Here is a 25,563-nt window from a genome sequence, read left to right on the forward strand (position 1 = left end):
CCAGTGATACTTTTGGCCTGATTGAGAGCAACGTCCTAGTCCAAACCTTAGCAGGGAATCCAGATTGCTCCCAAACTCCCTCAGATAGGTGTTTAAAGTCAGCTTTGTTCTGTTTAACTAACAAGTAGGGAGTACCAGACTAGCTTCATTCAGTATTAGGAAGCACTTCCCGCATCAGAAAAGCACAGAACCTGTCTGGATTACAAGTGCAGAGCAGGACTACTGACAGATGAATATACTGTTTTATCCAGAGAGAAGATATGACTGTTTGTTGCTGTGACATATTTGTTTCACGGAATTACTTATTCAGAACTCAGGAGAATGAAGAGAGCTGTGGATCCCGAAGCATTTATGAATATTGTAAGTTGCTCGATAGAGTGACCTAGAGATGGAAGGAATGCATGTCTCAGAGCTGAGAGGTTTCTAGGTGTTGGAAATAAGAAGGTAGATAAACTTCTTTCTGCATGTGTAACAGCACATCTTATGTTTGATAGAAATTAAGGCAAACACCTTTGCTTAGTAAATCTCCGGAGTTAATTTCCTTTTAAATATCAGTTACCAATTTGCTATTGCTGGTGCTATCCCACTATCTGAAAGAACGACCATCTGGAATGTCAGCATTTCGTCATCAAAGATGACTCTAAATAACTAGTGGCTTATGTTTTCTCCTTTTTTGAATGACCAGCATACATCAGAAATGGCCAGCATTTCAGAAGAGCACCTCTTGCCAAGCAAGCTTGTTTAGATCTTTAGTCACTTGTTAAAATCTCGGGGTTTCTGTCCCGCATGACAAATTACGCTGAGCAGTTCTCTGAGTACAATTTATAAAACACAATCCTCTTTTATAACAAAACAGGTTGAATGTTACAAGTCAAAAGTAATATTTATTTCAGAGCTTAAGGTTGGCTGTGCTAGTCATTTTCCTTGTGACTATGCAAGTGGCTGATCCTGTTTTTCCCATAATGTAGTCAATTTTTCAGTGGTACTCATTGAATATGTGCCATTCACAAAAACGCAGTTGTGAAGCTCTCTGGATTTCTCTGAAGGTAGTTTAAATAAACTGGTTTCACTTTGCATTGCAGCAGATCAGGAGCATACCCAGGTAGCTCCTGATCTCAGCGTATGGGAATCATAAGCTCCTGCTGTGAGGTTATAGTGATTCTTATATCACCAGAATGCAAGGGCTTGTGATTGTATGGCAGTAGTATAACACAGGGTTTTTTGTAATAGATTTTAACTGAATAGTCAAATCCTGGATATAACACAAAGAATGAAGGAAATCTGTTGTAGTTTTTGGGGTTACAATATCCAATCTGATATTGCTTTATTCAGATGCTTAATATATGAAGACTAAATCCCCAGCTGTATCTGCTCTCTAACATTTCTTCATCATGAATATCTTATGCATAAAATATATGAAATGGACTTCTGCAAGCAAATACATTTGTACTTTCTCTTCTAGTGTGAGCTCATTACTTACAAAGGGTACCCCAGTGAGGAATATGAAGTGACGACAGAAGATGGTTATATCATTACCATTAACAGAATCCCTTATGGTACACAGAATCAGGGAAACCCAGGTACAGTTCTTTAATATGAGACAAAAACAGCCTAGATAGGGCACATTCTGGAAAGAGATACCTTATATTTGTAAAATGCCCATCAAAACTTACATGCACGAGTGAAATTTTAGTAGAGAATTCTGGCTGCCGTGAACAGCCTGCAAGATCAACATGATTTATGTCAAGCACACCTATTTATAATAAAAATCCACTATAATATGAAGCATATATCCTCATAATAAGAGTTGATGAGTAAAAGATAAAAAAAAAAATAGGGTAAAGGCTGTAATCTGCCCAATCAGCCTGTTTTGAGAAAGCTGTCCAGGTTCTAATTTTGCTTTGCTTTTGCTTACACCTAGTTATTATCAGTGACTGATTCATATTTTGGATAAAGGAAACCTCTGCAAACAATCCCACACCTTCATTGTATATATCAGTGTTGAGAATCTGAAGCAAATGCGGTAGAGCTGTACAAACAATGACCAGAGGGTGCCAAGCTAGTTTTTGCTGGTTTCAGGCAGATCTTTCCATAAATCCTTACAGAAACTTAGAAGTTCTCTCTTTACAGAAAGGGATGTATTGTTCTTATGATTAGTTGTCTCCCTTTAAGTTGGTGCAGGAACAAATCCCAATATTGAATATGGGACAGTAAAGTCCCTGAACTACCAGAAAATTAAGAAATTTTATAAGCTGTTGTTTTGTTTCTGATTTTCTTTTCAGCTTTGAAACCTGCTGTATTTCTCCAACATGGATTATTGGGAGATGCTAGTAACTGGGTCACAATCCTGCCCAACAACAGCTTGGGCTTCATACTAGCTGATGCTGGCTTTGACGTTTGGATGGGAAATAGCAGAGGGAATCGCTGGTCCAGAAAACATCAAAATTATTCCATTGATCAAGATGAATTCTGGGCTTTCAGGTAGACTGAACCATTGAAGGGCATCTCCACTGCCTTCCCTTACATATTTATTTAAGCTGGCTAAATCAGGGATTTACATATACTACCTTTTAGAAAGCATTCTTTACTGAGGTGCAAAGCACCCTTTGCTGAGGTGCCCCTATACATACATGTGAAATTTAATAGTGGTGGAGACTACTTTCATCTAACTACTGCTAGAAAAGGTTCTTCAAACTAGAGATTTAGCAGCAGAGCAACTCAGAGGAACCTGCACAGGTCATGTCCAAGCCACTCCTCCCTCAGTTATGGAGGAAGTTCTGAAGGCTAGTTAGAAACACAAATCTGTATATTACAATAACACTAAAATCATGGAAGGAGAAAATGTAAATCATTTTTACACTTGTTTTAGCAAACGTTTAAAAATACACCTTTTCTTCAACACCAAGTTGTATAAAATGTGTGATTCTATGGATGGAGCTCTGTTACTATATCACCACCTGTTCCTTCTATGTAGACCATTACAATTCAAGCTGATACTTCTTGAAGTTATAGTCCTTCTGTTGATGCCAAGGGAGAAAATACCCCAGAAAGCCTTGAATACTATCTTCTATATCCAGTGCCAGAAAAACACAGAACCTAAAATAGCTGAATGATTCACTAAATGGTTCATGTTGTTTCTTTGCTGACAAGCCTGTAATAAAAATGTGAATTCAAATGGATTTTTAGTTTATGCATGTCTCTCAACCTCCTGCCTGCAGTTTTGATGAGATGGCAAAGTTTGATCTTCCAGCAGCAATAAATTTCATTGTGGAGAAAACAGGACAGGAAAAGTTGTACTATATTGGTTATTCGCAAGGTACTACCATTGGTAAGTTACACACAACAGACCAATGTTTCAGGAAAACAGGAGTAAAATGTGATTTGAGATACTGAATGTCCCTGGGGTTTTCATTAACTCTTTGCAGGTGTGAAAAACAAGGATAAGCTGTTCTCAGCATGTAGGCTTTTTTAATTTATTATAAAGACAATAAAACATAATGGGCCAAATGCACTGCTGCTGTAAGTCTGTCGACTTAGAATTATACTGGAAATTATTGTGGGCCATGCAGATTTTTTCTTTCCAAGAGGCACGGGTGTGCCCAACAGCAGATGGTCAATTGACCAAAATAAACAAAATAGGAAGATGAGAGTACAGAAAGAGAAGTTGGCAAGTTTGGACAAGACATGTACACAAAAAAAAAGAAAATATGGAATTGGATTGACCGGAAGAAAAACAATGGCTCCTTCCAATAGTATATGAAATGCATGAATGTACATCAGAAGTGTGTATTTATATTTAAATAGGTTTGGAAGTAAACTGCAAAGGCAAAATAGAGAACGAAATTTCTCTCTGAAGAAGGAAATCAAACTACAAGCTGGTAACACATGGAGAAAAGGGATTTCACAAAAATCTAGGCTGAACCATAGTCTCTGAACAGCTAACAAGGTTGCTTGTGGGTTAACATTTAGCATATCTCTTCATTAAAAGTGATGTAACACAAATCGAGTGATGTCTGAGGAGGCTGATGCAATGGAAAAACACCTAATTTCTTTCTTGTTTGTGGGAACATCATCTGGCAAATGAAGAAAAAGCAAGTGAGAACCACTAAAAGTGCTAGAGAAGAGGAACAGGACACTAATGTCTTTTAAAAACAGCAGCACAATGTACAAGTGTAGATTATTAAATGAATGTCACCCCTGTATTTCGCAGGGTTTGCTTGGCAAAAAAGAATTCCTTCCCCAGACAGAATGTCTAAGAAGGCTAATAGCCCCTGTCTGCAGCCACCGAGCTTTTGCCAGGCTTTGTAGAAGTGTCTTCTTCAGTCTGGGTGGCTGTAACCTGAAAAACATTGACATGGTATGTATAACTCTTACCAGCTCTACTGAGAGTTTAAGTTTCTGTTCCCAAAACTTACCTTCTATCCTGTGGTGTGAATCCTGAATTTCTATTAGTCAGCATCACATTGCAGAGAACAGTCCCCACTACCAGACAGCAATATCTGCTGGTTGCCCCATCACTGGCAGGGGACCACTGCCTCACTCCTCAGAAGAGCACTTGGCACCATCTCTCCAATCAACAAATGTTCAAAGCCCCCCAAAACTCTGCAGTCTGCCTTCTGCCAGACCTCACCTAGGGCACTGTCTCCTGGTTCATATTGTGACTACTGATCTTGTTGGAGATCTTCAGTATGCTGGCACACCACGAAAGAAGAAATAAAACCCCTACCTGCTTCATGTTTTCAGGAGCTCTTTGCGATGGAGAAAGGAACACATTGTATTCCCCCTTGTCCTCCTCCTCCAAGCCTGGGACCATCAGGGATGTGCTCAGAGGCACAGGATACCTAGGGGGTACCTGAGAGAGAGCTGGCAGGTAACACTGGGGGTTAAGATATACTTGGGCACATCAGGCTATGTATAGCTGTAGGTCAGACCACCTGAGCATGAAAATTTTGCTCCAGTGTTTTCCAAAAAATGCCTTAAAGCGTGTTCTCTGAGGAAGGATCACACAGCAACTTGTCAAGAAACCACTGCAGGACTAGGGTGTGTTTTATTTCAAATAGTCGTGCATTCCTCAGGCAGTTGCAGTTCCTTTTGCTGCTCAGTCCAACAGCAACCCTCTCACACACAATCTGTTATGGACTCCTAAAAAAACCACCTAGTTTGGAGTCTAAATTGCTGACTTTCTATTCTATCCTTTTCACTTGTGGACTTTTTTAGATTCTCAGTCATCCTGGAAAATTGTTCTGGCTGGGGGTTGTTCTTTCGGTGCTACTCCAATCACCACATCTGGAGTAACTGAGGGAGTCTCCAATCACACCACTCCAATTTCTGTTGGTTTTATTGATACATGACACTGCTGTGGCAGATGTTTTGATGTACATCTGAACAGAAGGGAGGAAGAGAATACTCACTGAACATTTTCTTTCAGAACCTAATCAATGTGTATATTGCACAAACCCCCGCTGGAACTTCTACGCAGAACATAATCCACTGGAGTCAGGTACTAGCAAACACCTGGAAGACAAAATAGGTACTCATCTCTGGCTGAATGGTATAGAGTGAGTATAGCTGATCTCCTGCTGTGAAGCCATTGCTAACTTCTTGGAAACACATGCATCTTGTGGTTTACAATTGAAATCTCAATTCAAAACACTATTTTTCATTGATCCTTCTTTTGCAAGCAGGATAGAAATACCCTATGTGATACAGATATATTTGAAGTGTATTTGTGTAAAAACATGTATGCTGGAAGCTGTGTATGCAGATGTATATATCACTCTTCTTATCCATCACCTTTTATAAATTATGTCCACAGTTCTGTACAGAGCTTACCTTAAGAAATTAGCTATGTTTCCAATGTGGATTCAAGAAATGAGCAAGACATAGGCTGCTTTGTAAAAGCCCTTGTATTTTCATCTCTTGCTTTCAAAATTATCAGTGTCTGGACAGCAATACAACTAAAAATAATAAACTCTTTACTTTTAGTAGATTCGTTATATCTCTTACTTACAAGGTACTGTCACAGTATATCCTCAGCAGCAGTGCTGAAGGAAGCTGCCTTTCTGTCTTTGGGCTCATGCTTTCAGAATTCATAAAGCCTGGGCTCAGTCACAGAAGCTGTTGCATGCAAGGCAGGTTTCCTGGCAGCACCGCAGGCTCTGGAGCAGAGCAGGAAACAGCTGCGAGCACAGGGAGCTTGCAAGAGGGTTAATGCACTCTTCAACACAGCAAACACATGGATATGTTTGAGTGACATTTGCACAGGCATTTATTCAAAATCCAACAATACTTTTGGCTGTGAATTTACATAAAATATTAGAATTGATTAAGTTGCTTTTGTAACCATGGCCTAGACCTGTAAAGAAAAAGGGTTACAACGGCACAGTGGGGGGAGCTCTGCAAATAATTGACTCAGGTTTAATTCAGCATCTAGCCACAGATGGGCAAGTATAAACATGCAGGAGTAATACTCCTAAGCCGTCGTTATCCTTGCTGTTATTACTATTAAAGGAGTTAATAGACACCTTACCTTCAGTACTAAGATCCCATTGATGGTGTCTCTCACAGTAGTAACAACCTACGCTGTAGGCAAAGCCAAGAGCACAAGGGAAGAACTAGAAATGGTGAATTCTGTATTCAAACCAGAGAGGGAAGAGAAAACATAAGAAGGAGCCACTCACAGAGCTGAGTCATGGCGACATGACTGTCAGAAGAGAACACGGCAGCAGCAGTGAAGGGAATTTGCTGGAGGCAGTTGTTAATAGCAATTTTACAAACTAGAACAAATTGCCTGTGAGAGCATCCCTGGGTCTTTCTGCAGAAGCCATGCTTTTTTTGGTTCTGACAAAAACATTTGACTCCTTTTCACTGATTGAGACTTTTAATTAATTTATTGTTGCCTTTTTCGTAGCTCTTAGAAGAACTTCTGTTGAGGCTTTAGATTGGAGTCAGAGGCTCAGCAGGGAAAGAACCCACAGACTTCCTGAATGATGGCATTGTAACTACCCTTCTCTTGTTCATCCTCTTAGGAGGCCCATTCGGGGAAATTCCAAGTTTATGACTGGGGCAGTTCAAAGAAGAACATGGAAAAATACCAACAGGTATATTTTGGTGAAACAATATTATAACCCTTAGACAGCACAGAAGCACATAGGAAGACAGCAAAGATGTAGTAGGAGACACATTTTCAGAATACAAATAGATGAAAGTTATTACTACTTTCCAGTTTGGAAGTCAACAGAGAAAGCATGCAAACAATGCCAATAATAAATTTTAAAAGAAAAAGAGAGACACAGAGAGAGGGAGAGGAAGACCAAAAGTTTTCAATTAAATGATCAATAGGAATAAGAGAAGGTAAGGGCAAGAAAGATAGTAAACGAACTTGGAAAAAGAAGAGTTTATCTAGTGGATAAGACCAAAGAGGCATCTTGCTTACTAGCATGGCTGAAACAACTGCCAATGTATGAGAGCTCAAAGAAACAATATTAGGAAGAGGGCAACTGGAGAGCTAATAGCTACCCCTAGATTCTGGCAGCCAAAGCAAAAAGGACTTTGTCCTCAAGCAGTCCCTGAGGAACCTCTCCTCCATTCAAGACTCTAATCCCATCCTTGACCTTCCTACCCTTTAGGTCTCCACAACAGCCTATCATTACGAGTTACATATTTTAATGATGGCTTGCATGAAACACAACTTCCTTTGGTTTGTCTTGAATTTGCTTGCCCCTGGAAAGTCACTGGGTGCCTTCTAAGTTTTGTGTTATGAGAAGTAATGGGATAATTGCTTCCCGTGCTCTTTCTTCATATGATTTGTGATTGTATAAGCCTGTCTCCTGTCCCTGCTCTGGCCTTTATTTTCCAAACTTGGGAGTCCTAAGCTATTTCCTCTATTCTCCTACAGAAGCCACTCCATGCTCCTTTTCATCCTTGTCACATGTTGTGTTTTCTAACTAGACCATGTATGTCTTCTGGGGCTGACCAGTACTCCAAAAGGACCGAGATGGGGGTTTACCCAGAGGCATCCTGACATTTTCCATCTTTTTCCAGGTTCTTGCCCTATGAATTCCTAGCTGAGAGGGCAAAGACCCAACCGTAACTCTGTCAACTCAGGAGGCATTTTTCCTTTGGCTGTGCTATCAGCTGGGTCATCCCTGCAAGCACAGACAGAAAAGGGAAGCAAAGGCATTTCCTTCCTGTTTGGTTTAGGTACCTCTACTTTGAACAGTGACAAAAGAAAGGCCCAAATGCATGTTTAAAGTTTGCTGTGCTTTCCTGTACTGCTTCATGTTTTCCAGGCTATTCCTCCTCTCTACAATGTAGAAGAGATGACTGTACCAACTGCAGTATGGACTGGGGGACAAGACTTGCTCACAGATCCCAAGGATGCAGCCATTTTACTGTCTCAAATTAAGAGGCTCATCTATCACAAGAGGATTCCTGAATGGGCACACCTGGATTTCATCTGGGGATTGGATGCACCTTTGCACATGTACAATGAAATTATTGATCTGATGCAAAAGTATCCTTAACCCACAACCAGTAGCCATACCTGACTCATTCAATGACACTTGCTTGCACTGGATACAAACAAAACCTTCTTTAGCATCAGATCGTTTCTGCTAAAGTCAGAGAAAGGGTTCCTCCTGACACTCTTTTCGCACCACGTTTCACTGCAATGCCTTTTGCATCCTGATGGTGCACTTTTTTGGCATTTTCTGGAAACCTTGTGGCTCAGTAATCACTTTTTAATTGATACAGCCTAGATTCTGCAATAACTGTACTTTGCTAACAGAAGACCAGGTTTTCTTGCAGCCTGCTCTCTTCTTTAGACCCTAAAAGTAATGAAAGCACTGACTTTCTCTGGATACAGTCGGTAATCTCAAGACATTTTCCATTCTTCATATTATTTCTCAGTTTATTGGGCTTATTGAAAGGCATAGTGTAAGCCAAGACTAATTCTAGCAGTTATAGTATCGATTAATTTTATTATTAGATGAGACAATGACCAGAAAGTAAAAACTGAGTTCACACAAAAAACTCACTCCTGAAAAGAAGATGGTTTGTCTTCATTTGAAACAGGGCTGCTCACTTTTTTCATGAAGAAGAGCAAGGGACACAAGGAGGGTAGACCCAGCAGAAAACAGTAGCCAGTCTCATGGTTCAAGCATGTACCTGGAAGATGGGAAGCTTGGGTTCAAGACCCCCCCCAAGATAGAGATATCTCGGCAGACTCAATCTCTGCTGACAACACTTTCAGGATCTGTGTACATGAATTCTCCAGAGTGGGAGAAAGGAGCTGATTTCATTTTGGCAATGACAGCACTTCAATGTGACACTTTGGTTCAAAGTTACACTCTGAACCCAGCAGTTACACTAACCAGTTCACTGATGACACTATATGACCAAAGCGTCAGTGTCTCACTCTGCGAAATGGTTCATTAGCCAAACAAATTAACCATGAATGGTGCCACTTCTGTCCCTTTCCCTTCCAAGACAAACGACAGGCCTGTTTTGTCTCCTGTGCCCACTGCTGAAGCCTGTCCTGTTTCCTTGTGCTCCTTGAATGTAAGTAGAGCTTGATCCAAACAAAACAGCTCCCCTCCAGACAAGGACATTCCTTACACCCAATACAAATTCCTGGGGAAAAACACCCTCCAGAGAGTCAGCCCTTCAACTGACTCACTGCTTGTAGGGGAAATGCATGAGGACTTGAGACCTACATTATGAGTTTTCAATACTTACAATGAGAAATGCAATAGCAATATACCTGAAAGAAGCCAGAGCATCCCCTAGACTCACCTAGGAAAGAAATTGCAGCTGTGCAGCTATCTTGCAACCTAGGAGACCACAGAGGAGGCAAAGTGTTGAATTTTCTGGAAAATCAGTAAAAACAGGTTGGGCAAGCATCACTGGAAACATCATGGGGACTCTTGAGCCCACCTTGGGACATGTGGAGGGACTAGACATCATGTTGTGGAAGCCCTTCTGGGTGATTAATTTATGGTTTGATGAATTTTTTTGTCACTTAGAGACATCAGAGCAGCCGAGTTATAATGCTTTTCACTGAGAAATTACCAAATTACTTTATTCACCATCCCAAACAGTGTTCTTTACTTTGTATGTAAAGTAGAACTGTTACTGTGGCTTCACTGACATCCTGTTCTTATTTCACTCCTTTCCTTCCCCCACCACCCAAAGGCATCATATCATTTGCAATGGTGTTGCCAAGAACACATCCCTTTCATCTGGTGTTCTTCTAAATGTTTTTCAGTCCATGATGAAATACAAGTTCTTCTGAAGACACTTATGAGTTAAATGGCTGAAAAGGCAGGTCCTAACATAGGAGGATTCTACTTTGTTTGTAGCCCAGCTGCCTAAGGACACAGAAGGTGTCCTTCTGCCCATGGTCATCAAGCAAATTTCAGCGAGGACTGAGCCCCCAGGCTGACTACAACTAATTCAGCATTTAGGCAAAGATCCCCAAAGATACTGCATTTTTAGAGTTGATGAAAATGGCTTGGGAGAAACAAGAGCCTTTGTTTGTTCCCTCACTGGGAGAAAGCTTATATGATGTCTTTGGCGTCAGAAAGTCCCTACAGAAGCCATGTCAACTCTGAGTGAGTAATGTAGAATAAGATGAGTTTCAAGAGTTGTGCTGCTCACTGAAAAACAGACTTAGGAGTCTGTGTGTAACGTTAAAGTTAACATAAACCAAATGAAAAGCAATAACAGAGACAGTGTTCTTGAGAGAGTATGTTGAGAGAAGCTGCACATTTCATCCTCTTCATCCTAAAAGATTACGTTCGGAGCAGCCCCTCAGTTGGGCAACACTACAGGTCAAGGTCTGCCACAGCCTCAGGGAACTGGAACACCCAGGTCCCAGCTAAACATCCTAACCACTGATTGTAGGTACTTCTTAAACTCTCCTGCTCCATGGTGCATTTTGGTTTTGTGAATTTAGCCTGGAGATCTTTTTCATCACAAAGATTTCCCCACTTCTGAAGCACTGCCAAATCAGCACTTAAACACGCTCCACATACATGCTGCCAACTCATGACACTCACGGCTGCTACCCTGAAGCTCTCGTTGTGTTTCAGCTTCCTTTTATCGGGGCAGGTTTCTGCCAGTGAATCAGTCTGCTAGTGGAGACAGACCAGGAACTGCGGCAGAAGACAGAAGCAAGGCAGTCAAAGCAGAGGTAAGTTGCTTGTACATATGTGTTCATGGTCTCTTTCTCTGTTGCCTGTCTCCATAAAAATGTGCAGTCTTGCTTTTGTGCAGTTGCTTGTAAGAATAGACAGCTTTTTGCCTCTCTGATCTGTAAGCCTATTGCTGTGCACAGAAGTGCTTGTTTGCTCAAGTTAGAAGACAAAGAAGTTTGACCTGCACAAAAGGAAGAAAAAGAACAACTACTTCATTTTCCTCCACTTGTTTTCTTCAGTCTGAGAACAAGGGAATAAAAGTCTCAGTATTGCAACAGTGTGCGTAAATCGGACCGCCTGCTCTTGCAGCGTAATGCATATGTGTGTTTTGTTAGTGAGTAAGGCAGCAGGTTCTCGTATGCATTTAGTCACAGTTGCTTCTCTGGTTGGTGTGTGTATGCCTTACAGCTTATATGAAATAAATTTTAGACTGCTTAAAACACAAGGATAGATGGATGAATTTCGGAAAGGCTTGTATCTTAGTTTCACTAAATCTTAAAAGTACCTAAAGAACTTTCAAGGGCGTTTCTCTCTCTGACCTTTTTTCCTTCTAAGTATGTTCTTTTATGACAGTTTACCATGCCCAATATTTCCTTATGACTTCATCTCACTAGATAAAAATGGCTCTTCATGTCTCCTAACTGTCTTTATTCCTGAAGCTTAAGGGAGCAGTGGCCTGCTAAGATTGATATTACTTATCCTGCTGTGTCTGATTTAAAAGGCAAATACCTAGAAGTCCATGAGCCATGCAGCTAAGCCAGATGATCATAGAGTGCATTGAGAAATGTTTGTCCTAACAAGAGGAATAATTTAGCCTCTGCATTGCCTCAACTAGTCTTGGTAATGATTTGAAAACAAGCTGAGACATTAGCAGAACTTTTTCTTCCCAAATAAGATTCCCTGTGCAGGAAGAGGGAGGCATGTTTTACTCCCATTAGAACAGAGCAGAACAGCAGAAAGCAAAAAAGAGTGTTGTGCTGCCTGAGTATGTAGTTGTGAGGCTTCCTGTTTTGACAACAAAAATTAAGAAGCATTTGATATGCAGAGGGAATTGACTAGAGTGTGTTTTGATGCCAAGTTTAAAGTTTTGGGTGTTTCTAAATGCCGCTTCATTTCAACTATCTTATGACTCATGAGGTTTGACTTCTTTAAATTTGTTCAGTCAAATTTAAAGGTTAAGTTGAAGATCAGAAAAAGTTGAAACTCTTTCTCCTATAAGGAGATTTAGAGAGTGCAAAAATCTCTTCGTTACCCCTCCCTCACTCCTACAAATCCTGCTCATTTCCCCCATTACTTGCCAGAGAATACTCTCTTATTTTCTCTTGATCTGTAGCTCCATTTCCAAGTCCAAATAAACTTCATAGAGCAGCATGTCTCATCATAGCAGATGTCTTATGCTAGAAGCAGACTCCAGAAACATGTGGCTGCATGAGAACCTCTGTTCTTCATTAAAAATTGGATTCTCTATGTCTAGCGGACCTAGCAAAGCCTGGTTTCAGAAAGACTTGTTTTCTGATTCTGCTTAACTTCCTAATGCAAACTATAATACAGGAAGGTCTCCTACGAAATTCTCTCACAAACCCTGATGCCCAGCCATGTATGTTGTGGCTGCTTTGAAGCTACATGGACACTGACTAGTTGGCTGGCTCACTCTTGCTGACTGCTCAGCTGGTTGCAGAACATACAACAGCTGCCTTCAGCCTGCCTTCCCCCCAGCGAGGCACTAACCCTGCTGAATAGTCCTCCCATAGCAAACAGTCCTCAGGAGCTCTGCGAACCCCATTACCTTACAGGTTGTATCTCAGTGCTGAACTTGGCAGATGTTTACCAATGACATCAAAAGTTAATTACAGGATGAACAGAAAGGTAAACTAACATAAACACACTGCAATCATAGAAGCATGCTCTCTTCCTCTGTGGAAACCAAGCCTACAAGAGCAGGAATGTCCCCAGTCATTACTGGTGAGGCAATCTTACAAGACGCCTTGATGAGCTGAAGACTTACATTGCATTACATGTCCCTTTTGTCCCATGGATTCTATTGTTGAACGTTTAGGTAGCCTGCCTGATCTTTATGGTCTTTATCCACATGCAGAATGGCATCTACTTTTCTCTTCACAGCCCTCATTCTCTCTTCACACATGCAGGCATAGCATACAACAACAATTAGATGTAATAAGGGCTTTTCCAGAATGTGTAAGCACAGTCCTGAGCTTCATGGATGAATCCTTTTTGTACAGTTCTTCAGATTGGAAAGAAAAATCCTACCCTACCTACTTGCAGCTCTCTTGTAGGCAAGGAGCACTGAGCGTGTCAGTGTTTCTCTTACTCTCCAAACAGTTTTAACTCATAGTCCCACACCCAGTAACTTTCTGGGACACAGAACCTTCTCTTTCCTTTTCTAGGGACAGTTTGAGTCAAAATTTGCTTGTTGAAAAAAAAGTCTGGAAAGCTCACAGTGTTCCTGCACTCATTGACTGGGTTCTGGAAAATAAAGACTAAAACCTGGAAGCATATCTACTGTAGATGGAGTTGGCATAAACTGGTGCTAGATAGACTGCACTCTGCAATTTCTACCAGAAAAGCTAATCTGGTACCATCAGTCAACTCAAAGGTCTCAGGGCAAGGTCTCACCTCCCCATGACCAAGACAAGATTTGCAATATGGACAACCATTTCTAAGAGATAGAGGAGACAGGCCCTTGGCAACATGAAGGCAGTCTCAGGATTCATTGTTCACAGCTCTAACACCAAATCATTCCATGGTTTCTCAGCCAGTGGCAGCCATCGATTTTAAGAGACAGAAACTTTGGGCTCAGAAGTAGCAGTAGGAAAAATGCAGTTATCTGGGGATAGCAGAGCAGATTCTTGGAAGAAGTGGGCAGCAAGGGACTGGCGAAGAAGCCCAAAGGGTTGGTAAATGGAGACTTAGATGACTCAGCTTCAGTCTGAAAGGCAAAGTTGACTGGGAACTGACTCATGGAGCTTCTGGGGAGCCACATACGGTCACCTTGTTTGCTTCATATTCTCAGAGGAACTAATTTCAAACAGAACTTGAACCTGGTCTGGGGCACATCACCCCATGGTGAAAGCACAAGCTGGCACTAATCTGGTGCAAGCATGTTTCCTTAAGCCTGTTACACCTTCTCCCAGAGTTCCTGAATCACTCCTGGCCCCTGCACAACCTTTCACGAGCCTTATTGGCTGATCCCTCACCCCAGCACACCACTGACCAGCACCAAGAATGGCATTTGATCCCAAAGGAGGAGAGGGCAGGTGGAAAGAGAGCGTATCCAAACCTCTCTCGCCTCATTCCTGAGGAGACAGGAAACAAACAGTGCTTTCTTCTCCTTTCACCTCTCCTGCCGGCAGAGAAGTGGAGGCACATAAAGGCAGACAAGCTGGGTGATGGTCATCTCAGGTACTCATGCTTCTTTGTCAAGTTTCTAGTAGACTCGTGCCAAGAGCTGACCCTGCCTACCAGCCACAGCTCCCTTGTCATCTGCAGAGTGCTCAGGTGTATTCTCGCATGGTATCCCCAAGTGTTTTCCTCACCTGTTCTGCAACACTCCCTGTTACACAGCGTGAGCTTTGGGAAGTCCATCTTCACACAGGTACTTATTCTGGCAGCCCCTTGGCTGCCTTCAGACCTTGGGCAACCTTCAGGAGACTCCCCATCTTCATGTGGAATTCCATGCCACTCTCTTCCTAATGCAAACACCCCTGCATGTGCTCTGTCACACAGCCCCAAGATGTGGTGCCTCCTCGTGCTGCTCTGCTCCCAGGGAATTGCCTTTTCAGCAGGATTCACAGCACCCTCCACTCTGAATTCAAACAAAAGCCAGTACAGGAAGACTCGCAACCCTGAATGCTTTATGAACGTTGTAAGTTGGGTCACTTTCTCTCCCTTTCTTTCTAAAGCGTCTCCCCCAGTACCACTACCATCACCCCATCACTAACAGCCACTGTCAGGAGGCTAAAAGTAGGACCCCTTCAAAGGGGTCCCTCCAGCATTGTGATCAGGAGCACCTGCCTAGAAGACACCTTGATGCTCCTATCCAAGCAGTCCGAGCTGCCAGAGAGAAGAATTCCTTTGCAGTGGAGGCAAAGGCTGGTTTCTAGTCTCAGGGGAAGCAAAGTCCTCCTCTTCTGTAACAACCTGTTTGCTCAGTACAGTGGCAAGGGAGGATGAATCCCTTCTGCAAACTGCAGATTCTCACAACACAAAGTAATCTAAGACCCCGTGCTCTGAATCACCAAAGATTGCCTCACAATAGTGGCAAGAGTGTAATAGGTGCTGCTGTGAGTCTGTAATAGGAGATCCACCCTACCCGGATTGCCCAACCACACTTTGGCAAGAAAACATTCATTATGGCCCAAAACCCACAGTTTTCAGCACTTATACAGATACTGCTGCATATTTACTCTCTAGAAAGGTATGATGTGCATCAGCCTTGCACGGCATGGCAAACATTCTCCCAAAAGGTTGGTCACGCAATACAGTTCTGCTTTGTCCCATAATATGGGGTCAAATACCAGACCACTACCACCTAAGCGGGTCGGAAGAAGACTTGGATGCATCTTTTTGCAAGACCTGTAACATTTATTCTCAGCCATGGCCCCTGTGGCCAGGGGCCTTGCACTGTCATCACACAACAGCCCACATCCACACTGCTCAGCTCAGTTACCCTCCCAAACAGGAGAACTCGCGTGTTAACAAACTCTCCTTTGGCTTCCTACAGAGTGAAATTATCAGATATCATGGATACCCCAGTGAGGAATATCAAGTTACCACGGAGGATGGATACATTCTTGGCGTTTTCAGAATTCCTGCTGGGAGGAACAACCAAAACACAGGTGTGACACAGTTATAAGGAATGTCTGAGAGCCAACTTTTACATGGGACCCCCATCCTTCACCTTTGCACATGCAATGGCATGGTCCACACCTTTCCATCTCAGCAAGAGCACCTAGTCAGGAATGTGGCCTGAATTTTGAATCCATCTGAAGTCCACACATTCAGTGTCTCTGTCCTTATTTCAGACTTTTCTAATAATTTTGTCATATCCCAGTTTTATTCCCTCATGTGGGCTTGGGGAGGGTTTGGTAGACTGTATTTGGGGAGGTTCTGCATTAATACCCTAAGTAATATACATTTAAAATAGAAGCCTGACAACAAAGCCTCTCACGTTAGGCATATGAATATTAATTCTCAGCCTTCTGAAGGACAGGGATATTCTTAAGAAACGTGATAAGAAATCAGGTCATTGATGAAAAGCAAATGCATTTCATCTGTTTCATCGCATTTTCTGAATGGAATAAAAATTTCTACCTGGAATTCGAGGTACCCTGGATAGTGCTACTTTGTTTATTACTCTTCGTTAGAATTATAGAATAATTTATTTTGGATGCCTCCTCCTGTTTGGATCTCCTCCTTTGGAGATCATCTGGACCAGCCTCACTCTCAAAGTAACATTAACCAAAGTTAGATAAGGGGCCTCTCAGCCCTGCTCAGTTGGTTACTGAATAGACTTAAGGCTAGATATGTTTCTTTGGATTAATTATTCTTTGTCTTCCATATACTGTTATGTCTTCAGCGGTTTTCAGCTGTGGGTAGATGGTTTCTATATAGGGACCTGTAGGTTGGCTTTCCGGTGCAAGATGAGGTGGGGACAGGCCTCCTCATTAAATTATTTATTTGCCAGTGCTGTAAAAAGAAATGGTTATGAAATTCCATTAAATGGTTCCTGCTTGCATGGAACAAATCCTTCAGGTTTTTTAGACCAATATCCATGCATAGTTCTCCTGGGACCTTCTTGAAGAAGGAAAGATTTAAATCCTCTCACAAACTAAACTCTGCACCCCAATCTTAAATACACATTAACTACTGCTCCAATATAAGAATACTTTCATCTTTTCCAGGGCAAAAGCCTGCAGTCTTCCTACAGCATGCTTTTCTAGGAGATGCTACCCACTGGATTTCTAACCTGCCCAACAACAGCTTGGGCTTCCTCCTCGCGGATGCTGGCTATGACGTCTGGATGGGAAACAGCCGAGGAAACACTTGGTCTTTAAAACACAAGACCCTTAATCCCAGCCAGAAAGCATTCTGGCAGTTCAGGTACTCTGTAGAGGGAGAATTACTCAAGACAGAAACTCCGAGGGGCCTAGATAGCTTCAGCCTGATGGTTTTTACCTAAACCAGCATCAGAACAGGAGAGTAAAGAAGCAGATAAAGAAGGATGCTCGCTCCTACTCAGAGTTGGGAACATTGGCTGGGGAAGAGATTTCAGACACTGGGAAATGAAACGGGATGCTGAGGAAAAGGGAGACAGTACTGTGAGGGGGCGAGCAAGAACATCAGCTGCAACAGGCTGACCAGCCTTGTCTAGAAATCTCTGATCCCTCACAGATAAATTCAACCAAAAGAGAAACATTTTGTAACCCATGCAAGTGAAAGCACTGCTTAAATTCAGTTCCCCAAGGGCTGCAGCTGGCAGGTGAAACTGGCACCTTCTCTGCAGAGAGTCCCAAGCATCAGGCAGCCTGGCAGTACACCTGTGTCCCTCTACCCCCTTCCCCAGCTCAAGCAAGAATGCAGACAAAGCGTGCAACCTCGTCTTTCAGTGGGTCCTGCTTGGTGCAATGAACAAAACTGACATTCAGTAACTCACACTATGGTAGCCGAATTGCCTGCTAGCTTTTTGTGTTTCTCCCCTGTAGCTTTGATGAAATGGGTAAATACGATATTCCAGCAGAGTTGTACTTCATCATGAATAAAACTGGACAGAAGGATGTATACTATGTTGGTCACTCTGAAGGCACAACAACAGGTAATGTTAGGATACTCACAGTTCACAACCTTCATGTTCCTATCTGATCAGTAGGTGGGTCTCCCCATTGATTCGGTTGTGCTTCTTGTTTGTGGAGAGCTAGCAAATGTAGAAGTGCCTTCTGAGTTGAGATTTGGAAAATATGTAAAACTTTTCTAAAAGCAGCTTTGGTTACCCTTAATAAGCAAAGAAACCTTATAGCAGATCCAAATAGAGTTCAACTTTTTAAATAATTAGAGACATAAAAGTGGTTGTTTACTGGGTACTTCAGATACTGGCACTGGTTATTTTTCTTAAATTCTCAGCAACAGAATTTTCATTACGTTCATCTTTTGTATTAAGACATACAGTTATTTTCCTTGTGAACAGAAAGGAAAAACTAAAAAGATAAAACAGCACATATAATACATAATTTCAAATAACAGAAGACAAGGAAAAAAAACTTCAACAGTACTGTCATTTGACTTAATGGCAATCTTACAATTTGAAGCATAGTTCATGAGTGGCTATAACTGGTCAAATTCCTGTTTAAAAACATATTGCCAGAGACTGAAAATTAGGAAAGAAAAAACATTAATAACTTATTTTCTCTTAGTACCAGCCTTTAGCATTAACTCACTTCATGGCCTTTGAATGCAACTAACTGTCTTTTAGCATCAGCTGGAAGTTCCTCATGTTAATGATTTATGTGTAAGATCCATGCACGGGCAGTGATTAGAAATGAGCAACTGCCAATTCATTAGTGTAAATGACCCAGCAAAAAGAGAAAAAAATGTGGGAAAATCATATATTGTCACAGCTCCAGACCTTTTCTTTCTTTTCCTCTCATAACAGTATTTAAAGACCCTCGTGGCAAAACAGACTAACCATTTAGGCTTTCTTCAGCTGCTTTTGATGCAAACAATCAGTTGAAAGGACTCAAAGCTCCCAGTATTCAGCTGATTATTCCACAGTTTCATGGAAGCATAAACATACATAGACCTTTAGAGACTATCATCTGGAAAACTCATTTTTTATGAGAGTTTTTTGAACTTTAGAGGGAATTTATTTTATCATGAAAATCTCATTGATGTGTTGCCTACAAAAACTGTTCAGATAAAGGGAATGTCCATGCATGCTCTAGACCTCAGAATGAACTTTGCCTCCCAAATAAAATTAATTTCAGGACTTAGTTTCAACACTTGCCTTAGGTAAAACATGGAGCACAGACAAACACGGAAAACAGATAATGGGCTGCAAATCTAGTCTCACTTCTTGTTTGCTACCTACTGCTTATTTATTTATTTTGTCTGTGGAAGATGTCTTCACTAACTCAGGCTGTCTCTTCTGTGTTTGCAGGCTTCATAGCATTTTCTACATACCCTGAGCTGGCTAAACGGGTGAAAATCTTCTGTGCTCTGGGCCCAGTAGCCACATGCTCACATGCTACAAGCCCTCTGATTAAGATAACAAGTGTTCCTGAACCACTGCTCAGGGTATGTCATTTTTCCTTCCAAGATGCCCAATGCCTGACTTACCTTCATAGGGTTCACTTAACCTGAGACAAAGTGTTCCCAAACAGGTGACATGCTGATACTGACCTTGAGATGAATGGAGTGCTCTTGAAAAATCTGTTCCCAAACGCTGTGAGGAAAATGCTGGAGATATAGGGCTTGTAGCAGCAGGTCCCAGTGAAGTAGGAGACTCGTGATACTCTGTCTTGTCATAGGACTCTTGCTGTTAACTAATATTTTGCTGGCCTCATGCAGGAGGAACTAAACCAGAGCTGCAATAACAGCCATGACAATCTCTGGGACTTCAGAAATGAGTGAGCACTGAGGTCACTACACTAGAAATGGAAGGATGGCTTCCTCCAGGACTGATGCCAATAACATGAAGAAGGAAGGATATGTGATGCACTATGGGGAAGGTGTTTTAAGGGGTACTGGGAGGGCAAGCTGTTTCAGCAATCTTTGAATACTGAGATAGGAGGCTAGGCTATGAGAAACAGTTTCCTGCATAAAATGCTCCTGTAACAAGAAAAAAAATTGTTGTGCTTTTCCCTTCCTTCAGTTAGTACTTGGCTGCAAAGGAGCCATGCACCAAATCGGATTTCTGAAAGGACCTGTGACACAGTTATGTACAAGCCTGGACAAGTTTTGTGGCGATGTACTCTGTTACATAGCTGGAGGCAACATTAAAAATCTGAACACAGTAAGTATATGCAAGAATACCTACTCAAAACTAAGGTGATTTTGGAAGTTACATTTGTGCACGCTATCCTTATCTAGTAACTGTCACACATGTGAACATACATAAACCACAATGTAGCTCTCAGCAGACTGAGGGAATGCCAGGACATTGTGTGGTGCAAACAGTGCCAAACAGGACTAGAGCTAATGATGGATGGGACCAACAACTTGGCACATTCTAATCCCAGAAAGAAAGGACTGAATTCAGTCTGGAGCTATACTGCATATGTCAATAGACATGCCCTCTTTTGAGGCTAAGCTGACCAGATTTTGGTCATACACAGATGTTCTTTAAAAAGACCCAATGGATGGTGGAGAGAGACTTCTTGGTACTACAGTTCCCAGTTTCATTCCTTAGCACGCAAACACCAGGGTCCTCTGAACACTGGAATAATTAAAAGACAGGTAAAAGCTCCTTTTCTCTTCCCACTTTTCAGAATACTTGCGCCAGAAGTCAGTCCCATTTTTCCCATTTTCCCATTTTTGTTTTCCTTAGAACTGGGCCCAACAGCTCAACCCACAACATGTAGAGCTACAGAAAGTCCTTGCACCATGTCTTAAATCCCCTTTACTGTGGCCAAAGTATGCAGAAGCTGGCCTGTGTAATGTTTATTACTGCAATATCTGTGAAGACTGAGGCCCATTTTTCTCCATCTATAACCCCATGTAAAAGCACGGGGCGGCGGGGGTGGGGGGGTGAAACTGTGAGAATCAAAGGTTCAATGCAAAAGCAATTAAAGCCATTACGGCCCTTTTGAATTGCAGAGCTAAACCATTAAGGATCTTTCCTGACCTGGGTTAAATCACTAATGTGGTTATCAAGGCAAGATAACAAGTCTGAGGAGGAATCTGGGGAGATGGAATTGGAACATCTCCTTAACAGAACCATAAAAATGCAAACAGAAGAAAAAGTAATCTGTTTTGTAAGCTGGCTTCTTTAGCACTAGGATCACAAGTCTTCAAAAGACTTACACATGCATGGGGGTTTGGTGTGAGGTGAGGAATCTACTTGAAAGGACTGGAAGGATTTTCCCTACTGTTGCTGAACCACAGGATGCCACAGTAGTACTATCTTCATGGAACAGACTCCCTTTCACAGAGAAAGCATGCAGGTGCATACTATTAGACAGCTATTACTATGTCTGCTTCTGAGTCTTCTGTCTGATATTTGAAGAATATCATATTAAAAAAGGGGTTTTAACACAGCAGCATTGTGCTGCTCAGGTCCTTCACAGCTTTATTCTGTCACAACACTGGCTCCCTGCCTTTATAACCCTTCTGATTTCTCTCCAGAGCCGAATAGACACATACGTGGGACATTCGCCTGCTGGAACATCAGTACAGAACATTATTCATTGGCATCAGGTATAACTGCATGCTGACATAGAAACAGACTCTTACTACTGCTTTTTGGGCAAGCGACAGCCTCCAGGGAAGTCCAGCAGCGGTGGATCTGGGAAAGTGCCCGTCACATCTTCTCACGTGCTGCCGCGAGCACCTGCCACAGAGGGAGCACTGTTTCCCAGGGCTCACCAGACCATTACCTGAATTGCCCCTTTGGTATCAGGCACTGCGATTTCCCCAGGGCACATCAGGCCTCGCTGCATGTTGGGCTCTAATGGCTTCCAGCCTGCATCTTTATTTATGAAGACATTTGCCTTGAAAGCTGCAGAAGTGAATGCAAGCATGGCCTAGGCACTTGGCAGGCACCAGGAGGATAGTGGAAACTTGAGCAGCCAGGGCGTGAGCTAGACAAAGAAGTGATCCAGCTTAAAGCTTTTCTCCCAGAGGGTTAAGTGCAGCCTGGATCACCTCCCAAAGCCAGTTAATCACACAAAGGCTTCTGCAGGCGCAACAGCAAAGTGGGGAACTGCCTTATATTGCTGCAGTACATGACAAGCGACATTGCTCTACAGGGATGTTCCCATCAGCCAGTTTTTACCAAAACCCATTTAGTCACTCTCGCCACTGTCTAGATCCTGGATTCCAGTTCTGTAAAGGTGGGTTTCTACTTGTGTACTGGCAGATCTGAGCTTGTTCTGCTCATGGTCTGAATCAGACCAGGGCAAGACAGCTCTGGCCAAGAAATATCACTGCATGTGTCCGGGTGCACCTGCTGAGCCAGGATATATCTGCATGCATCCTATAGGCAGACCTCCCAATACTTGATATGGTCTAGAATATAGGTGTGCTCCTGAGGACACCCCAGCAAAAATTCCCAGCAGTCAGTCCCGCAGGATACACCTCCCCAGAGCCAGGAAATGGGGACAAACTGTTGAGAGCCAGTGTTTTACGGCATATTTTGCTAGCCTCTAACAAAGTGGCTACAAAGCAAACACAGATACAGCAGGACAAAAGAAAGTAACAAAGGCAAAACAGCAAGCAGACTTCTAGCACATTCCCAGCTACCTGAAGCCTTGAAGTCAAGGTTTTTTAAAATCATGGACACTGACTTTCTCTCACCCTGTGTTACATACAACAACTCACAAATGAAATTGTCAGGTTTCTGCAAAAAATAAAATAAAAAAAAGAAAGACCAAAAAAAAAACCAAAGAAAAAAACCCAAACAGATGTGTACTTAAATCCTACTCATCAGTCCTGCAGGGCATATATCATGTCTTTTAAACAACATAGACTCAGGAAAGCTAACGTCTTGTGTCTGATGTTCCACCTGAACACAGCTGTCAGAGCACAACTCATGTATAGCCAAACTCGTGTAAGAAGTACAGAGCCTCTGGAAATGTCACCACCACTGTGAGCAGTCCAGACAAAACAGACACACAAAAGACATGATGTGTGAGGAGGCATCATACGTTACACTAGACTAGTAATAGCCCTGACACGTTCTAGACATTCAGGTCCTCTTTCCGTGTGACAACTGAGCCCAACTCTGCATCACGAACAGGGACCCCAACTTTAGTTATCTAAGGTAGTCAAGCAAAATATTAATAACAAAACATACCAAGGGTGGCAGCTGAGAATCAGGAGAGAACGTTAGCAAGGGGGAAGGTGATGAAGCCACTCACCCTACGATCCATCCAGTACCCCGGGAAGCCTGCAAGCAGAGGAAGGGGTGGGAGTAACTCACAGTCCACTGCCTGAGCCTTGGCTTCCATCACAGGCAGGAAAATGCATCCAGCACTCTGCTTCTTGGTCTCTCCAGACTTACATTTTATCTGTTCTTTTAACAGCTAATAGATGCAGACCAATTTCAAGCTTATGACTATGGCTCTAAGGAAAACATGAAGAAATACAACCAGGTAAGGTAATACGGTTTCCCTGAGCATTCATCCTTGGGTCCTGGCAAAACTAAGAGCAGAAAAATGCAGATTTTTAGCACCTTGAGTGCTACAGAAAGAGGGAGAGAGTAGTCTGAGATAATGTTTCACCTGAACCCAATACTCATAAGTGTAAAAGTCTGTTCACAGACAAGGCACAGACAGTTCCTTGCAGACAGCTAGCAGAAGTTCATTTTGCCTCCCCTACTGATGCAGGGATGTGCCCAACGACATGTCAATTTACCTGCCATTCCCAAAAGGCTAAGAGCCACACCAGAGTCCTAGGACTGGATGAGTATGGAGCTCTTCACTTCCCAAAAAATTGTCAAAAGCTGCCTTTCAGTTAAACAACACTGGCAAAAAAAAAAAAAAAAAAAGTGGGACTGCATCTCTTACCTTGATTTTGGATTTTGGGAAGCTACTTACCATGAAAATAAAACAGAAGGGATGCTTCAGTACAGCACAGTAGAGATGAGTGCTGTTGTGAACTAATGTATCCTCTACAGAAAACAAGGAAACAGACAAAACTTGGTTACTAGCAGCTTTGGTTACTGCCTAGTCAACAATCAGAAATGCTGCGCTCCTCCTGCAACACTGATAACTTGCCTAACAATTTGTTTAGATTTTATCAGATCAGTTGACTTATAGTGAGCTTTTCTGCATCAGGGCAAGTTATTTTATGGGTGGTGTATTATTTTACAGGTGGAGAAAGATTTCTCAGTCATCTTCCATTCACACATGTGGTCTTTAAATACTTAAGTTTGAATTTTGGAATGGGTAGTGTTTTATTCCTAATACTTTGAATGGTCAGGAAACTGACAAAAAAATCAGTCAATGAGAAAAATAACAGAACCACCCTTAGATAATAGGGGTCAATTTAAAAGCATCTTCTGCATGGTCCCTTATCACCCCATAGACAAATAACCATCTTGCATTAAGCCATTTGGCTCAGGGCTCATAAGATCCCCATTCTACTCTTCCATATTTCTTTGATTTCTGCTCTGATGATAGGCAAGGCAAGGAGCCTCACTGGCTATTACTCAGTCAGTAGCAACACTGTGCCTGAGAGACAGTGTCAAGTAAAGACTGGAACAATGCAACTAACAGTCTTTCACGCCATGCCCCATAAAAGCATGAAGAGGACCCTACACAAGCCAAAAATGGACACACATGAACAACAGCTCTGCAGTCCTTGCCTGATAAACACAGACACTGCTCTTTCTATATCCCCACCCCTGAAGGCCACGAGCAGGCGTCAAACTGCAGGACAACTCTCAGCCATGCATTATAGAAAGACACAGGAATAGGATGGATCATTCCTTTTCATGGCAGGCAGGGAATGGGGTTGGGGAAATAGACACTAACATGGTGGCCCTGATCCTTACTGTTTTATTGTAGTGAGTGCAGAAGGGAAAGAAAGAGAGATGCTTGCACAGAATCCTTTTTGTAAACACAACTTCTGATACAACAGCATTCACTCAGGTCTCCTCCCTTTTTTACAGTCTGCTCCTCCTGCGTACAACATAGAGAAGATAAGCACACCAATTGCTGTTTGGAGCGGTGGACGTGACAAATTTGCAGATCCAAAAGACATGGCAAAGCTACTTTCTCGGATTACTAATCTCGTTTACCATGAGCATTTTCCTGCTTGGGGACATCTTGATTTCATCTGGGGCCTTGATGCAACTGAGAAAATGTATCGGAAAATCATTGAACTAATAACAAAATACTTTTGAAACCACATGCAGAGTGTTGATTCACTCAGTAAAAACCTCCAAAATTTCTATTTGGCAATAAGGGTGATACCTGGGGAAGAGGTAAACACACAGACACACATAATTGATACGAGTATAGGTATATCTGCACTTGTTTCTTGCTTTCCTCATAGTTTGAGGTTTTCCATGATGTTACTGTGACTGCTGTCTTCCTGAGAAGTTTGAGGTGTATAGGATGAAAGCTGAAAATGTGAATATATTTGAGCACACACTTCAGGGATCACTTAATTTGGACAGCTTTTATTTCTA

General features: G+C 42.2%; 2 protein-coding genes across 2 annotated transcripts; both read left to right on the forward strand.

The window, feature by feature from the left end:
- Positions 1–297: 297 nt before the first annotated feature.
- On the forward strand, positions 298–8,525 carry LOC104013172 (lipase member M-like). The gene is made up of 9 exons (XM_087766032.1): positions 298–360; positions 1,463–1,580; positions 2,283–2,481; positions 3,219–3,328; positions 3,805–3,812; positions 4,211–4,357; positions 5,429–5,500; positions 7,029–7,100; positions 8,292–8,525. The coding sequence occupies exons 1-9, from the start codon at positions 322–324 to the stop codon at positions 8,523–8,525; spliced, it is 999 nt and encodes a 332-aa protein (XP_087622158.1). The 5' UTR covers positions 298–321.
- A 2,449-nt stretch (positions 8,526–10,974) lies between these two features.
- Positions 10,975–25,283, forward strand: LOC104013989 (lysosomal acid lipase/cholesteryl ester hydrolase). Its single transcript, XM_087764501.1, has 10 exons — positions 10,975–11,194; positions 14,943–15,081; positions 15,940–16,054; positions 17,120–17,318; positions 17,921–18,030; positions 19,369–19,505; positions 20,083–20,223; positions 21,555–21,626; positions 23,453–23,521; positions 25,042–25,283. The coding sequence occupies exons 2-10, from the start codon at positions 14,950–14,952 to the stop codon at positions 25,273–25,275; spliced, it is 1,209 nt and encodes a 402-aa protein (XP_087620627.1). The 5' UTR covers positions 10,975–11,194; positions 14,943–14,949; the 3' UTR covers positions 25,276–25,283.
- Positions 25,284–25,563: the final 280 nt, after the last annotated feature.

This window comes from Nipponia nippon, unplaced genomic scaffold (assembly GCF_047370975.1).
Source record: "Nipponia nippon isolate SJK-2023a ecotype South Korea unplaced genomic scaffold, ASM4737097v1 scaffold_3, whole genome shotgun sequence".
Taxonomy (NCBI): Eukaryota; Metazoa; Chordata; class Aves; order Pelecaniformes; family Threskiornithidae; genus Nipponia; species Nipponia nippon.

Bases quoted from the DNA above. Each gene is read 5' to 3' on its own strand.
- LOC104013172 (XM_087766032.1), top strand. From the start codon at position 322: ATGAAGAGAGCTGTGGATCCCGAAGCATTTATGAATATT. The intron at 2,482-3,218 runs GTAGACTGAACC...TCCTGCCTGCAG, and splicing joins GATGAATTCTGGGCTTTCAG to TTTTGATGAGATGGCAAAGT. The intron at 4,358-5,428 runs GTATGTATAACT...ATTTTCTTTCAG, and splicing joins ACCTGAAAAACATTGACATG to AACCTAATCAATGTGTATAT.
- LOC104013989 (XM_087764501.1), top strand. From the start codon at position 14,950: ATGTGGTGCCTCCTCGTGCTGCTCTGCTCCCAGGGAATTGCCTTTTCA. The intron at 20,224-21,554 runs GTAAGTATATGC...ATTTCTCTCCAG, and splicing joins ACATTAAAAATCTGAACACA to AGCCGAATAGACACATACGT. The intron at 21,627-23,452 runs GTATAACTGCAT...TTCTTTTAACAG, and splicing joins ACATTATTCATTGGCATCAG to CTAATAGATGCAGACCAATT.